Source organism: Wolffia australiana, chromosome 13 (assembly GCF_029677425.1).
Source record: "Wolffia australiana isolate 7733 chromosome 13, ASM2967742v1".
Classification (NCBI taxonomy): domain Eukaryota; kingdom Viridiplantae; phylum Streptophyta; class Magnoliopsida; order Alismatales; family Araceae; genus Wolffia; species Wolffia australiana.
This window is the reverse complement of record NC_135847.1, coordinates 10,679,719-10,697,380: the sequence shown is the minus strand read 5'-3', so window position 1 is coordinate 10,697,380 and position 17,662 is coordinate 10,679,719. Positions and strand designations below refer to the sequence as shown.

Genomic DNA, 17,662 nt, shown 5'->3' with positions numbered 1-17,662 from the left:
AGAGAAAGAGGAGAGAAAAAAGGGAGAGAGAAAGAGGAGAGAGAGAAAGAGAAAAAGAGAGAAAGAGAGAAATATAGAAAGATGGGAGAAAAAGAGGGATAGAGAGAAAGAGAGAGAGAGGAGAAAAAGAGAGAAAGAGAGATAGAGAGAAAGACAGATTAAAAAGAGAGAAAGAGAGAGAGAGAGAGAGAGAGAGAGAGAGAGAGAGAGAGAGAGAGAATATGAACCCGAATTATAAATAGAAACAAAGACGCTAAAACTCATAAATAGAGACTAGGACGCTAAAACTATTGGAACCGAGCGACCGCGACGACAGAGGAGGAGCGATGGAAGTACAAAGAACTTCGGAAGTCCTCACCTCCGCTCCCCACGATCGAGAGCTCTACACCATTCCAAGCCGCTCTCGTACCCCCCCTGCTCTCTCATTCCCTTCTCTTCTACGGTTTTCTAGGGTTTTCGATCTTCACATCTGACGCGATTCTTCGTTTTCGATCCTCGCTCTCTGCAGGATGGTTCCACTGGGACGAAATCCACGACACGGAGAAGAGAGAACTGAGCGAGTTCTTCGACGGAAGCTCCGCCTCGAGAAACCCTAGAGTATACAAGGAGTACCGGGACTTCATCATCAACAAGTACCGCGAGGACGCTGGCCGTCGGATCACCTTGACCGAGATCAGACGCTCCCTCGTCGGCGATGTTGGATCGATTCATAGGGTTTTTCTTTTCCTCGATCGATGGGGGTTGATCAATTTCTCTGTTGCTGATGGAGGAGGAGCAGTGGAGGATAGCTTGGGGGCGGTTACTGTTGCGGTTGAAGATGGGCCTCCCATTGCAGTGAAGGTTGTTGCTTGCCCTGGTTCTGCCAAAGGGTTTTCGGCGCCGGCTGGTGTTCCTCCGAGCGTCGTTGATTCTAGAAGTGGGTTCAGATTACCGCCATTGACATCGTACTCAGATGTGTTTAGCGATTGCACCCCAATTGCTGGCCGGATATGTGGGGATTGCGGCGACGAGTGTTTTTCGGGATATTACGAATCAAAATCGGTAAATCTCTTTCTATTGTTTGCATTATACGTTTCAGAAATTACGTAATCTCAATGGCTGCAGCAGCTATGATATTACTAAATTGTTGTTTTTTATGATTTGTGTTTGTCTAGATTTTATTTCATGAATACCTTTTTTTGGACTGATTTACCACTACCGTGATTCACCTGAATATTTTGATTTATGTTTTTCAGTCACTGAAGACATTTTGGACACAAAAGTTTGTCAAGAGATGGTCTTCTCTTTCAATGATCCCTTTGGCATAATGTCAATTCTTTTTTTTATGAATATTTTTAAAACTAATGGTGTAGGGAAATCTTGATTCGGCTTCGGCTTCTTGGTGATGATCGGTGAAAATGACAAGCACATTAACTACTTGTCACCATTCTCATGTATCGGAATTATTCTGTGGACAAATCTTGTCTCATCATCATCTCATCATCGTCTTGTTCGGGGTCTCAACATTCCCTCATCAACATACCGTTATTTTCGCGCATTATAATCATCTGATGACGAATTTACCATTGTTTCTTCATTGTCTCATCCTCATCATCTTGTCATTGTTGTAGATCTGAATCATCCAATGACGAATTTAGCATTGTCCGATAGTTGGCTCGTCTCATTATCTCATTAAATCATCATCCTCGTGAGACTGAATCATTCAACGCTGGATTTTTCATCATCTTGCCAATCTATCGTCATCATCTCGTCATCATGCCGTCATTCTGTCATTATTCATTTCGTCCAAGAAAAACAGACAGTGACCATGAGAATTTTTCGTCGTCACTGACCCCTGTTGTGACTAATGTATTCCAATTAATGTTGCCAGAATGTTCGAGTGATGCATATAGCTACTGTGTAACTTTTGTATTATTGTTCCATCTGCTATGATCCAATGCATCATGGAACTAATTGCTTGAATTTATTCACACAGGGAATGGTAGTCTGCGTCAAATGCTTTGAAAGTGGGGAGGCCAATTCCAGAAAGGCAGCAGAAGATTTTGATTATCACAATGAGAAAGATGAAAATGCAGGAAATCTCAATAGCCCATGGACAGAGAGAGAGACGTTGTCTCTGTTAGAAGCAATAGTCTCAAAAGGGCCAGACTGGGACCTCGTCGCCAACCATGTCCGTAGAAGCAGACTTGACTGTATTGGAAAACTGATTCAACTCCCCTTTGGCGAGCATATGGCTTCCAAAAGTGGAAAGTTTGATAAGATAGCCCCATTGACCCAGCGAGAGGAGGAAAGTTCAGATGAAGTTGATGAGGAAATTATTGATAAACCCACGAGAAAGAGGAAATTCCTCCCATCTCTAGCTGACGTCGGCAATTCGCTTCTCGAGCAGGTGTGTCTCAGCAGTCTATTCTATCAATGTTTTGTCACTTTTTTCCTCATACTCATTAATTATTCATGTTGAAATGTTGTAGTAGGTTGTTGGCAGGGTTCTGCATGACCCTGTTTGGGTTGGGTGATCTGGTCTCTCTGATCTTTCGTGTGCAATGAAAACTGCATGCACGGTTTGGGGAAAGTTCTTTTCTCTATGCAGGAAAACTTGCATGGTCCATCTGACTAGATCTGGGTTCCTGTCTGGGGCAACCCATACAGAAAAGGGAAAACGAACTAAAGTTGTCCTGACCCTTGATGTTTGACCTTTGATCTCGCTTTTTGTTCTGGTCTGGTGTTAGAGTCCTAATCAGATAACCAATTCTTGAAATTGTAGGGTTATAAATACCCCCTTGTGAGGTCATTAAGGGGACTTTTGGATGAAAGATCAACTTGTGGTTTCTTGGCACGAATAGCTGTATCCGGCTTTCATGATGGCAAGAACTCCTGATTCGGAGGTTCTTGAGAGTTTGTTCACCTATCATTCTCTCTTCTTCTTTCTTACCTCTTCCATCTCTCCTATTCTCCTCTCTACCCCTCGTCCCATTTCTTGATTTTGTTAGATCTCCATGGAGATCGTAACATCTGGTTAGTCAACCCAAGGGTTGGATCAGGTTTGTCAACCCAACCCCTTCACTATTATCTGGATCAACTCTGGGCAGGTCAACTGTGTTATTTACATGGAGTGTGATCAAAGCATCACAATGGCCTTGTCACAGATCCGAATAGCCTCTTTAATCACTTGTAGGATGTGCTTCTTCCAATTGGAGTGAAAGGGCATGTAGCATTTTCTTCCTCTTTCTCGTATGTGTCACCTAAAATTCCTCTACTTCAACTGCTCGAATCCCAACAAAGTGTTGTAGTCCAGTTGAGTTGTCTCATAATACACTTAATTATTACTTTAATTAAATATTTCTGAATTATATGCTATATGCGCTCATCAATTCCTACTGGGCCAACTTCATCAGGAATCATGTTAGGGTAACCAAAAATGAATAAGTGGGTTTACTTAACCGACTGTGTAGGGTAGCCTCAGTCTACCAACCAACACTAATTGGTGGTGGAGAAAAATGTCTTATCAGGAGTACCTCAGTCTATCAGCCAGAGCGAAAATTATCATTTAATGTCTGTTATTTATTCAAAACGAAATCATTTTATGTCTGTTCGGGTGACCGATGATTCTAGATTTTTGCGTATGATCATTAAGAAGTTGAAAAACTTTTCTTGACGAGGAAATTCTGGCTGTATCTCTCTCAGGCAGCTTCTTTATCAGCAAGGGCTGGACCGGATGTTGCTTCAGCAGCTGCTGGTGCAGCAATTTTGGCTCTGTGTGAGGAAAATTCCTTCGCTAAGAAGGTATTCGGATCAGATGGCGAGGAGAAAAATAATCCTAGCCGTTCATTACCATCTGAGGGCAGCCCAGTGAGGTTATTAACCTTTGATTGCACTTGTATCTGCACGTCAACTTTTTATTTGCACTTTTAACTCGCCTTTTTTATTTGTTTTAGTGATGTTAAGGCTGAGCCGTACGATGAAGGTGCGTGATGATGGGTTCTTGACTTTCCCCAGAGATTATGAAAAATAATATTTATCCGAGCATATTAAGAAAATTTAAAATTAAGATGTCTCGTTTTTCCTGCAGAGATGGACTTTGGGCGGTCCATTATTCAGATCAGGGCATCGGCAGCAACGGCCTTGGCGGCAACCGCTGCCCATGCCAAGTTGCTTGCAGACCAGGAGCAGAGACAGATTGACTACTTGATGGCCTCAGTTATTGACCTTCAGGTCTCACCCTTGACTTTTTACTCGTTTAAGGAAAAAATCTGCAATTAAAAATGTTTGTTTTTCAATGAACCGATTAAATATTTCAACTTGGGACTACATTGTTGACCTCCTGATCTGACCGACGAGTTTTCACCAGTCTAATGAAAAATTCTAGAACCAAAAAATGTTTTTTTAAATGCCCATAAGTTGTTTAAATCGTTTAAGAAAAAGTCTAAAAAGTAATTATCTTTTAGTCTTTTTAAAAATCTATCAAAGTTTCAACTTGTGCCTTTATTATTGACCTCCGTACCTGACTTTTTGACTTTTATTTTTATAAGGCCAACTTCAAAAATAAAAAAAATCTTTTGTAAAATAAATCCATTAATCGTTTCGATTGAGCCTCTTAATTGTTGACCTTCACATCCGTCCCTTTACTTTGTACCATCGTAATCTGAAAGTAAAAAAACAACAAATGTTCTCCTTTTATTACGAGTCCATGAAAATTTTCAAATTGACCTCCAGGGTTATCTATCAAATTTTTTGCAATTTAAGGGAAAAAACATCTAGAAACATAAATCAAATGCTTCTTAGAGGAAAAAAATGTTTCAATTTGGGTGGGCAGATGAAGAAGATGAGGCACAAGATGAAGCACTTTGGAGAGCTGGAGTCGATCATGGAGCAGCAGTACGTGCAAATACAGCAGCTCAAAGAGGACATCATACATGAATGGATCGACATCTCGCAGCGCCCTCTGGCCGCTGGCATCCCCAGATGGAAAGACCCCGGTTTGACCAAGCCTCCAGTTCCTGCCCGAAGCACCATTGCATGATCATGATGTTGATGATGTTGATTATGTGACATCAGATCATGCTGATTGTGATGGGGGTATGATCATCTTAGAGCCCACTGGACATGATCAAACATTAATCTATGATGATCATGGATGACGTTTCACCTAGTCTTCTCCTCCATGCCCCGATTTGATCATGCCCCAAATCATGATGATGACGTTTCACCTAGTCCTCTCTTGACAACTTCTTGGACTTGACGCCTCATCAAACCATACAGATGATGATGGTATGTTGATATTGATGACCATCATCATGGAATTTTTGGATAAGGCAAAACATACTGCACATACCCTTTTGACTTATGTACAACGTTTTCAGTGTGGTACCACTATGTGCAATTCTAGATCAAGAGTAGGATCTAATGGGCCTGAAGCTGTGGAGGGAGCAGGCTCGGAGAAGGCTCCCGAGGAGGAAGCCGGTTGACTCTGTGGGCCCCTTCAAAGCCGGGTCAACACTGCCGTCTTTGACTCTGACCAGGGCTTTGCCTAAGTGGCGAATCTGGCGGCAAGCAACGTCAATGCTGTTTCGGTCCACGTGTCCGCCCGACAAGTCGGACACGTGGAAGGTGTCGACGGCCCGGCCGGCGGCGGTGGAGATCTGGGCCCGGCGGATGGCCAGGCCGTTTTCTCTGAACACCCTCGTAATGTCACAGAGAAGCCCAGCACGGTCCTCGGCCCTAACCTCCACCGCCGCGCCATCGGCCACTCGTCGCCCAATTGCCGCCGCGACAGCGCATTCCACGCGCCGTCTCTCCTCTGCTGTCCACATCCCTCTCCCCATCTCGTGCCTCATATAATACTCCTGCGCAGAAAGAAAATAAAATTTTTCCCGGTCAACACCTCTACTACAAGTCAACATCATTGACTAAGGTCAACGCTGACCTGCCACGCGTCGGAGCCTCCGCGCGCCACGACAGTGCCGTGGAAGACGAGGTACCCGAGGTCAGCGAGGGCGCAGAGAGTGTCGAAGAGAAGCTTGGGGCGGTCGGGTGACCGGACGGTGACCATAGTGTAGTCCTTCTCGGGGCAATAGGAGACTGCCACGTGGACGGGGGCGGCGGGATATTTCTCCGCGGCGGCGGCGAGATATTTCTCGCCGGAGAACATGAGCTGGTGGAGGCGGCGGGCGGGGTGGGCGGCAGAGTCGGCGGCGAGGGCCACGCGGGCGGTGACCGGATCCCCCCCGTCTCCGCGAAGAACGTTACAGAGGAGGTCTCGGAGGGCGGCGAGCTTGACGGGCTCGGCGGCGGTGACCAGAATCACGGCCGCGGCGCTGCCGTCGTGGGTCCAGACCTCGGCGTTGACCACGTCCACTTGCAGGTCCCTAAGAACGGCCGAGAGGTCCGACAGTAGGCCCGGCCGGTCCGAGCCAACCAGCTCGAGCCGCCATAGCCGCGGCTCGATCGCCGGGACCGGGCACGCCGACAGGGCCGCAACCCCCTGCCGAGAAAAAAATTAGGGTTAGGGTTAGGGTTAGGATTAGGGTTTTGAGAAGGGTTCGGTTACCTCCTCGAGCTTGAGGATCGTGGCTCTGTCGAGGACCTTGTTGCCGTCGCCGTCCTTAACGTGGAGGACTGCACGGAATTATCGTGAAGGTGAGTTTGAAGAAAAATTGAGAAATTTAAGGGGGAGAAACGCACCGTCCATGAACCATTCTCCGTCGAAGGACATGTTGGCTTTGACGACGACGAGGTCGAGATCGGCCAAGGCTTGTACAAATCCGAGGAGAATTCCCTGCTTGTTCGTCGCCTCCACCTGCCATGAATCGAATTAGAGTTAGAGATAGAGAGAGAGATGGAAAGATAGAGATAGAGAGATATGGGGAGAGAGAGATGCGGAGAGACATGGAAATATAGAGAGAGATGGAGAGGGAGAGAAACATAGAGAGAGATGGAGAGAGAAAAACATAGAGAGAGATCGAGAGAGAGAAACATAGAGAGAGATGGAGAGGGAGAGAAACATAGAGAGAGATGGAGAGGGAGAGAAACATAGAGAGAGATGGAGAGAGAAAAACATAGAGAGAGATCGAGAGAGAGAAACATAGAGAGAGATGGAGAGGGAGAGAAACATAGAGAGAGATGGAGAGGGAGAGAAACATAGAGAGAGATGGAGAGAGAAAAACATAGAGAGAGATCGAGAGAGAGAAACATAGAGAGAGATGGAGAGAGAGAGAGATGGAGAGGGAGAGAAACATAGAGAGAGATCGAGAGAGAGAAACATAGAGAGAGATGGAGAGGGAGAGAAACATAGAGAGAGATGGAGAGAGAGAGAAACATAGAGAGAGAGCAAGACAAAGAGAGAGAGAGAGAGAGGGAGGATTGAGTAACGATACACACGCAGAGAAGCTTCATGACTGTCGCGTCGGGGCAGGCATTGTTGTCGATGACGAAGCTGCAAAGATTGGAGGAGAGAGAGAAGGTGAGAAAGTATAGAGAGAAGTAGAGAGAGAGAGAGAGAGCGGAGGTCTACCTCGGGGTAGTCATTCTACGGACGAGTTTCGCGTACCAGTCGTCCATTTCTCTCTCTCTCTCTCTCGGATTCAAGAGATGGGTTGGATGGGTTGGATGGGAATGGGGCGGGGAAGAGGGAAGGGGATCGGAGGAGACTTGTTAGGGTAGCTTCAGTTGCTTCTTCTATACTGCAGCATACCTGCAGGGTCCAATTGGATATCTCTCTCTCTCTCTCTCTCTCTCTCTCTCTCTCTCTCTCTCTCTCTCTCTCTCTAGAGTTGGTCTGTCTCGCATGAGATTTGAGGGTTTGCGGTGGCGGGCAGGCTGGACATGAAGGGAATGGGCAACCTGCACGCGACCTATCCCTTTTGCTTTAAAGTATCTGCAGTTCCCCTCTCTTTCTCTCTCTACTCTTAGTCTCTTTATCTACCCTCTATCTCTCTTTAACTACCCTCTCTCTTTCTCTCTATTCTTGCTCTCTTTATCTACCGCTCTCTCTATTCTTGCTTTTCTTTTCTACCCTCTCTCTCTCTCTATTCTTGCTCTCTTTATCTACTCTCTCTCTCTATTCTTGCTCTCTTTATCTACTCTCTCTCTCTCTCTCTATTGATGCTCTCTTTATATACCTTCTCTCTATCTATTCTTGTTCTCTTTATCTTCCCTCTCTCTCACAATTCTTCATCTTTTGTTCTCTTTATCTACCCTTCCCCCCCCCCCCCCCGTACTCTCTCTCTCTTCCCTCCACTTTCGATCTTTTTCTGCTTCTCCTCCCTCTTTCTCTCTCTCTCTATCTCTCTTCTCCCCCCACTCTCTCTCTCCAACCCCAATTTCTATAATTTTACCTTTCTCCTCCCTCTCTCTCTCCTCCCCCACTCTTTACCGTTTTATCTTTCTCCACCTCTTTCTCGCTCTCTCTGTATCTTCCCCCACTCTGTATCGTTTTATCGTTCTCCACCCTCTTTTTCTCTCCATCTCTTTCTTCCCCCATCTCTATTTTTCTCTCCTCTCCTCCCACTTTCGATCTTTTTCTGCTTCGCCTCCCACTTTCAATCTTTTTCTGACTCTCCATCCTCTTTCTCTCTCTATCTCTCTCTTCTCCCTCCAGTCTCGTTATATCTCTATATCATTCCATTCATCTCTCTATCCCATCGTGTTAATGTAATTCAGGAATCGGATTTCCCATAGAATCAGTTGGATCCGATTCTATGTGAAATCGCTGGCAAACGCAGTTCGCACTTGTGAAGCAGCTGTCACAAGACTGCCAGAAACTTGTCCCTTCGGAGGGGGAGAGAGTTGCCTGTGGCAGAAACTGGGGACAGAATCTGACCGCAGATTTTAACCTTTCTCTCTCAATATCTTTCTCTTTCTCTCTCTATATCTATTTTTCTCTCTCTATATCTCTCTATTCCTCGCTCAAATGGAAGTCATTGGATCAACATCTTTTATTTACCATCTACAGTTGCTTCTTTTGTCCTTATCTCTCTCTGTGCTTTACTTCGGTTGTTTGGTTCTCTATCGGTTCTTTCTCTCTCGTCGTCCCACATCAATCTATCCCTCTCTTCATTGCACTTGTTCCTCAAAGGCTCTCCCCTCTTTATCTCTCCTCTTCCCAACTTCATAACTGACAGTTTTCTATGTATCTATGTATCTTTCTCCCTTCCATTTGCCATTTACCCATCTCTCTCACTTGATTACATTGGTTCCTTCCATCGATTATTTATCTCTCCTCGTCCCAAATTCATCTCCTACCGTCCTCCCACGTCACCCATTTACTCTCTCCTCTCTCTCTCTCTCTCTCTCGTTGACTAGTTTGGCTGATATTTTCTATCTATCCTTATCTCTCTCTCTTCTTTAATGCCCCAATCCCCTATTTATAGTCTACTGACTTAACATTTTGGCAGACTGTTTCTAGTTCGATCTCACTGTCAGTCCAGCTTTGCACTACATTTCTCTCTCTATCTCAATCTCTCTACCCAATATCCGTTAAACCAATGGATAATCACAAATATTTTTATCCTTCAAAATATTTGGAATCCAGGGAAAGCAACTCTTTAAAATATTTTGATGGCATGTCATATTCTTTATGTCCAAATGTTTAATCAGTTAGTACTTCGTCAACGTTTTTTCTTAAATTCGGGCATAACTAACCATGGCTCTATAAATAGCATCCGTCCGGATTCCTCAATATTTTTTGGTGAATCATTTAATTATTCATTTTATCAAATATTCGTTTGGATTTTCATTATTTCCTAATTTTGATACAAATATATATGCTTTTTTTGGGAGCTTTAATATTATTCTATTATATAACATTCAATTCCCTTCTCGGATCTTAAATTTTTAAGGAATCATTTTTTGGAGTAAGTATAGTTGGGACCACCTGGAAATTATACTCTTAAGGCTAGCAGAGAGGATTATGACTTGGATGAGGTGGGCCCACCGGGACCAGATATTGGATAAGATAGAAATGAGTTGGATTATACATTATCCCATATAAAAGCTCACTGCAGACGTTGCAAACTTTCCCAAATTCCCAAACATTACCCTACCGACAAAATAGAGGAGAATTACGTATCCAAACTAATTTCCATTTTTGAGAGATTTCGTGTAGAAGATAAGTCCTTGGCATTTTAATGTGTGATCTATAATTATTGCTGAAGTCTAAATAAGGATATGTATCAAGTACTTTTCTTCTTTTGGCATTTTCCTCGTCAAGTGAAAAATATGTGCAACTGGCTGTAGAGTCAGTGCGCAATCTGGTGTGGCTCTTGTTCTGATGCCAAGTATGATGAGCTCTTGATAAGACTATCAAGTTCTGAATGAATTTGGTCCTCTAGGCTTTCTACCCAACGACCATCAAGTTTGCATGGAGTATCATTTATTTCAATTATTCCAAAAAAAGCCATGAAAAAGTTTCTGCCTAAAACCCCTCAAAATCACATAGCCACGAACGATTAAACGTAATTGTAGGCTTTCTATTATTGGGAGTTGTTTTTTTTATACAGAAGAATTCTCCTGTAAACAATACTTTTAGAGACACAGAGATAGAGAGAAATATAGGGTGAAAATGAGAAAGGAGGCATCAAGTAGGTGAAGAAGGCAGATGAAGGGAGATAAACATAGTGGAAAAAGAAAATATGTCCTAATTTATCTCCAGACATGCCTTCTTGTTTTAATCACAATTACCTTTTAGGCAGCCCACTATTGGACTAACATATACTTGGATAAGGTATTTTATTTCTGTGGAAGCATGCAAAGATACGAGTTTTACCCCTATTGCACCCATTTACAAGAGGATATTTCCATTGTATGAACAGGAGAACGCTGATTGTTTATGATGTGTGTGACATAAATTTCAAAATTCTTCTAATTAAATTTCTAGATCAATCCAAAGTATACTTTAATGCATTTTTATCACTTTGGCCTTTCATCATAAGAATAGGAGATCGGCGTTTGGAACTATTATAGTTTCAATGGCATGCAAAATGAACATATAATTGTTTGACGTAAAGATGATTCAATGATCAGAGTCTTTTCATGGTTCATGAAATTGAGAAGAGTGATTTCACTAGTGAAATGTTACGGGAAGAGAACATTTGCACCTCCAAGTAGAAACAATATTCATCTTCCTGGCATAATCATGCACAGTAGACACACAAACCCTTCGCATATTGATTCATGAAATGTCCAATGATAATCCATCTAGTATAAGAGGGGAGTTACATAGTCTTTGGTGGTATAGTAAAGTCAATATTTTTCCCTGACCTATAATTTACTTGAAAACATGGCATCAAACAACAGGTTCAACATATTATTGGTGGGTCTTTTCCAATAACTCGTACATGTAAACTGAAATTGAATAGTGCTTTCCCAGATTGGATGCTCGTTGAGTTATAGAGTTAAAATTACCTACCTAAGAGGTATAAACTGGGTCAATTAAAGATAACTAATAAGCCTGAAAGTATTGATTTAATGTGAATCAAATGTGTCATTAGTATTAAACTTAATCAATAAAATTTGAAAATTCCATTTATCAATTTATAAAAATAGATTATGATGAATGGGTCGTTCCACTTGAAGGCATATATGCGACAAAAATATGAGTTCAACTTTGTAATGATATATTGAATAAAGTGTACAAATAAAAAATGTTTATAGGAACTTATTTAAGATTTTTAGAACTGAAATCATAAATTCAGCTTATGTATAATTAATTTTCATTTTATTTTTTTACATTTTTATATTAAAATTAGAATGCCACCGATTAGTAGTCATGGCAGCTGTAGTCATATTCATTGACGCTTTTATAAAATCCAAACTTGGTTTTGGCACCCGATGCTTACGAATTGATGTATCGAGATACAAATGTTATGCGTCTTTAGCTGGGATAATTATAATCACTTCATGCCTACAACCACTTACAAACACACAACTGTGGAATGAGCTTAAGTGGCTAAGGGATGAGTTAAGAGGGATGGGGGTGAACCTGGTGGTTTAAATTTTATTCATTCTAATATAGTTGACTGCATGAAATATATGTTATAACTATCTTGGAGATAGGGTCAAGGATAGGGCAGAATCCGTTATTTTTTTGTACAACTTAGGATAGTCCTTAACGCTGTCAAGGGGTATCTTGCCTGAGGTGATGATAAGACCTAACCAAGTTCATATGATTACCCCCCTAGAAAACACCTGGAAATAAGGCTTAAAAGCGATACTAATGACATAAATTTTGGTTAAGCTTGGGTCATCCGTGACTCACAAAGTCTTTTGCGAGAGTGATGATTCTTCACCTACTTCAACTCAACCCCCAAAATCCACCAGGACACACATCAAATATATAATGAATTAATTTCAACCAAACATATTTTTGGGGATATTCAAAGAGAAATAATCACTGAAGATATTTCTATGCCAAATACTTAAGATATTCAATCAATTATAACAATATGGTTTATTTTCTTCTATTCTTGTTATCCTTATATTTTATTGGACATTTTTTATGGATTTAAGTTTTACATGATCAAACTCACCACCAGGAAAAGGTGCGTAGAAGTCAATATTCTTTGTTTGAATTCTCAATGGAGTGCTTCGACATGTTTCTCCTTATCTTGTCTCTAACTTAAGAAGAACCAAAATTACGAAAATAGATATCTAGAGAATCAGGATAAAATGAATCAATGATAACAAGAAAGTGATTTCGTGATAATTCTTTGAGTGAATCTTCCATCAACTGCTTTACAAGTTGCCAATTTTCGTTAATCCATAATTTTTTATTTTTGTATTTTCTTCCCCTTTAAAATTTTCACTTTTGAGTAAAATACAAAAATTCTAGGTGATATTATTTTTTATAAATTTTCTAGATAACATTTTTCTCATTAAAAATTCAAAACAATTAGCAAAAAAATTCAAATGATGATCTGTAAACTAACATTCTTGACGGTTCAAATTGTGGGGTGTAATATTTTATCTATGTTACTTATTCAAACCTATGTAAAATTCCATAATCATAGATGATAAGGATTTATCTGAATTTAATAAATAACACTTATGTTCAATAAAAGTTCAAAACAATTTGAAATGATGATCTTCAGTCCGAGATCGAACTCTCAAAATCTCTTAATCCTTGTAATTTCATCAAAACTGAACCAAAAAATAATATTATATATCCTTTGGATCTGGTATTATGATGACTAAAAACCTGGTCTTAGACATTTTCCCCAAAACAGCTTTTTAATTTTTGTAGATAGGCAGATCTAGTATCTTCTATAAATGCTCAACTTGAAAATTACTGATTGATCTGGAGTCAATTGTTTAATTTTCAATAGCCCAACATTAAGTTCATTTAATCTGAGATAGGAAAATAAGACGCAATAACTGCTTCATGTTTGAATTGACATAATTATAACTTTGGCATCTACTTCGTAAGCCATACAAGATCAAAAAATATTATAAAATTATTTTGGGTACCTGAAATTATATTTCACCAAACCCTCAAGCTATGGGAAAAACATGAAATGATTACCCATTATTTTCTTAAATGGCTAGTACCATCTAGAGTAAAAAGTGTAATATATAGATTTGTTTCTATTTTTCATTCCTTCTGAAGTGAAAAAAAAGTATATAGTACATAAATAATATTAGAGAATATATATTTATATCACTTAAATGGTTCATTATAACAATCTCATATTACAATTATTTTAGGTAATGTCTTTCACATGAGTGTTGATGAGGTAAGCAACAACTTAATATAATAAACATTGCCTAAGAAATATGTAATACACACACATGTGTCACTAGGCGGTGCAATTATTATGTTTTTGTTCTTTGATCCCCTCTAAATTGTTAAATCACGGGTATAATTCATTGTTTTTAATGTACTTGAATAATTAAAGGTAATCCTATGTATGATACTGTCTATTTTCCAGCCAAAAGTTTACCTTATGCAGTGATCATTAAATATACGAGTTTTTTTAAAAATTCTTGAAAATTTTGTGCATAATGAACCGTGGAATTAAAATGAGTTTTAATTTTTTAAATAAATGACCTATTAATTTACTTATAATATTTATTATTTTTATTAGAGTAAATTGCTAAAAAACTTAGAGAATAAGATTCTTTTACAAATTAAAATAAGTCACAAATACATTAAGGTTAAAAAAGTACCTCTAGCTCAATCATTGTCATCAACTTTTATAATACCATGTTGAACATACAAATGAACATTCATAGTACAATTTTATAAAATATGATTAAAAATTGAATTAATAAAGAAAAAAGATGCATATGTTACGTATGATAAAAGAACAAACAAAGGGATATGTCACCATTGACTTGAGCATACCATTGTGCCTTTATACTAGATTTTTCATCTTTTAGTGTGAATAGAGATTGGGAGAAACTGTTATTCATAAGCCTTGGATGGTAATTTATATCTATATTTTCATTGGATCTGGAATAAAGTAGTTTTTTATTAAAGATATTTGGGACTGAGATGTTGACTTACAAGAGTTTTATAGATAGATTTTAGTGTATTTTAATATAAGGAATGTAAACTTTAAGAAGTTGGGAGTATGACTCATTTATTTCTCACTCCTTCATCCCTAGGGAGCCCTCATGATGTAGCCCTTTTAATGTAGAGTTCTTCAATAAAGAGGTTTATTTAAGTAACCTTCTAGTAATGTTTCACGATCCCAAATTTATCCTCTGAAAGGCATTATCATAATGTATTCACCCAATACATATATTTGTGTATGCATTAGAACTAAGTTTCATAATAGTTTATAAATAATAGTTATTATATGTTTGGATGTAGACGAAGGAAATACCTAAGGGGTGAACTCAGGCTTCTCATAAGTTATATTAGACTTCTTAGTTATAAGTCAAAATTTAGGTATTTAACCTTGATGATGTTTAATTTTGATAATTATGCAATAAATTTCTAATAAACCGTATTTCACTTATTACTAATGTAAATGGTGAGCAAGGGGTCAAACTGCACAGAGAGATTTTTTACTAGGATAGATTTTTAAAGCAAATTAGTTATGAGGTGGATGAAATTAGAGAACGTAAAAGAATAGATAGTAAGCTGATATGATAGTTTAGTTTAAGTAAATAATATGTATAAGCTCTTAAGTCTTACTCATAAGAACTAATAACAGAGATTATTATGATATTACAAATGTGGACTGAAAAGAAGATGAGAGTAGAGTATAGATTATGATGAATACACTATTATTAGGGATGTCCTACGAAAAATTCTAATTAAAAATGATGTTTCAGCATTTAATTCCTACTCATAAGAATTTGGGAATGATGCAAGCATGTTAAATGGAGGAAAGATGGTAAGAAGTGGAATTCAAATCCTACATAAGTCTTTACGATTTACCTCCTTCTGCGATGGTCCCAAGCATAAGTCCCCCTTCATGAGCCCATATATTTTGTCCATAGCTCGATGTGTTTGTGTTTGAAAAAATTATAAATGCATGTGCATTTACATACATTTTAGATATTTTTGGTATTAGTAATTTATAATTTGTCGTGGTATCATTCAAGTTAATTTAATATTTATGCATTAGGTAGAAATTCTAATTTTTGCACATTATGTTGTTTTGACTAACCTTCTTGACTTCTTTGATTGCAAGAAGTTTTAGTACATATGAGTATTTTTTATAGTTTTACATACGATGAAATTTACAGGAATGACAAGATACAATTCTTCTAGAGTTGGAGAAATTTTGAGAGTTAAATGATTCTCAAAAAAGTTATGAGATAAATTTTGAAAGGAGCAAAGGGTGTTGTGGGCCTTCAAAAGATAAACCTGAAGGACATGGGCCGTGACTTTATCTGCCCATTGGGCTCTCAAAAGCCTTACAAGAATGAAACTGAAGATCACAAGGGGAAGCCCTCAACCCATGGAGAAAAATAGGCAAAATGGCAAGAAAAGATAATAGAAAGTGCCACATGGGGTGTTTTAGTAATTCTCCCTATACTCTTTTTCTCCTTCATTTCCCCTCATTCTTGACGTGTTCTAGCAAGTGATGGCCAGTAAGACATGGTATTTTATGAATCTAGGTTGTTCAAATTGCTTAATGTAAGTATGTTGAAGTTTTGATTCAATCTCTTCTCTTGTTTGCATCAAAAAACACCTGCTTTTGGCAAAATATAAGGATCCATACTTGAGAGGAAGCATTGAGGGCTCACCACACTTGCATAGAGTTTTTAGGAACCTAGATTTACATTTTCCCATCATTATCTATCCATTTCCCCTTTAAAACCATCACTTTGTCACTCTAAACACTCATTTTTCCTACTTTATCTCTTTAGAATTGACTCTTTTTTTCCATAGACCTTGATCCATATCCCTATTTTATTCCCTTAAAAATTCATGAAAACTCCCCTTCATTTTCACCTTCAAATTCCATCTCAAACTTCTTCTACACCCTCTCTTCATTTTCTCTCTGTCTCTCTCATTTTAGTCTTATTCTTTCTCTAATCTCATTTATTTCTCTCTCTAAAATATATTCTTATCTCTCTCTAGATCCTCCATCATTTCCATTTAAAATCCCAAAAAACATTGCGTTAAAAAATCAGTTTTCTCCCATCGTCGCCACTATTGTGCGGTGGTGTGCGATGCACGACATCGTTAAGGGCAGCAGGAGTGCACTCCGCCAGCCGGTCATGCGTACGCACAGCGGCATGACTGCTGGGAAGTGGAGCGTCTCATCAGGACTTAACTCGATGATGGGGGACCATCTAACTTCGAAGCCCTTGTTCATCCACTTCGTCACGTGAAGGCTCACGCATAAGACCCAGCCTTTGGGGTACCCGGCCTCGTCAATTGCCCAACAAGGTTTGACGTTATATTTATTGCATTTTCTTGTTAGTAGGCCATGTACGTCGGCCAATTATTCGTTTGTTTTTGTATTCACACGTGTCTGAACCGTTGTACAAACCTGCACGTTGCGCACATGTAGGTATAGTCATGTGACACTCTCCCTCTCTCCTATTAGGGGGCTCTAATTTTTAATCGGGCCTTTTTCTCCTTTATTTTTAAGGGGACAAGGCCCATCTTTGCCCCTATAAAATGTGGGGGCCACCATGGGAAAAGAGAAGAGAAGAAGAATGAAAAAATGTGATTTTTAGTGATTTCTTTTGTGTTTTTTGTTTTCAATATATTTACGAAAATGCCACTACGAAATTAGGAGAGAGAAAGGAAACCTTAAAGTTCGCCGGAAACCGCCGCTGCCATCGTCAGAAACCGCCACCGCCGCCCTGTTCACCGGAGCTTCGTCGGCCGCTCGTGAGCTCGCCCAGCACCACCAGCTGCAGTCCAGCGCTGCTAGTGGGCGCCCGACGTCGCCAGCGGGCGTCCAGTGCCGCCAGCGGGCGCCCGACGCTGCCAGTGGGGCGCTTGGCGCTGCCAGCAGGCCGCGAACGCCCCAGGCTGACCGCGGACGCCCCTAGGTCGACCGAGGACGCTAATGAGGAGTCGCAGACTCGCGGAGACGAAGCGGCCGGATAGGATTCTAAACAAGATTAGATTAGTAATGATTAAATCGTATATTTATACTCGTTAGAGGATAGATAATAGGAAATCATATAAGTTCCAAGATAGATAGGATGAAACGTAGTTAGGATCAAATATATATAGGATTCAACGGTCAGG

At 39.9% G+C, this 17,662-nt stretch overlaps 2 protein-coding genes across 2 annotated transcripts; one reads left to right on the top strand and one right to left on the bottom strand.

The window, feature by feature from the left end:
* Positions 1-264: 264 nt before the first annotated feature.
* Positions 265-5,149, top strand: SWI3A (SWITCH/sucrose nonfermenting 3A). The gene is made up of 7 exons (XM_078585499.1): positions 265-405; positions 509-1,041; positions 1,976-2,389; positions 3,685-3,854; positions 3,936-3,964; positions 4,070-4,212; positions 4,814-5,149. Exons 1-7 carry the CDS (start codon positions 327-329, stop codon positions 5,018-5,020), a joined length of 1,575 nt encoding a protein of 524 aa, XP_078441625.1. The 5' UTR covers positions 265-326; the 3' UTR covers positions 5,021-5,149.
* On the bottom strand, positions 4,655-7,937 carry LOC144711488 (ACT domain-containing protein ACR6-like). Its single transcript, XM_078585500.1, has 6 exons — positions 7,511-7,937; positions 7,378-7,432; positions 6,682-6,796; positions 6,548-6,615; positions 5,924-6,481; positions 4,655-5,843 (listed from the first exon to the last, which is right to left on the bottom strand). Exons 1-6 carry the CDS (start codon positions 7,555-7,557, stop codon positions 5,388-5,390), a joined length of 1,299 nt encoding a protein of 432 aa, XP_078441626.1. The 5' UTR covers positions 7,558-7,937; the 3' UTR covers positions 4,655-5,387.
* Positions 7,938-17,662: the final 9,725 nt, after the last annotated feature.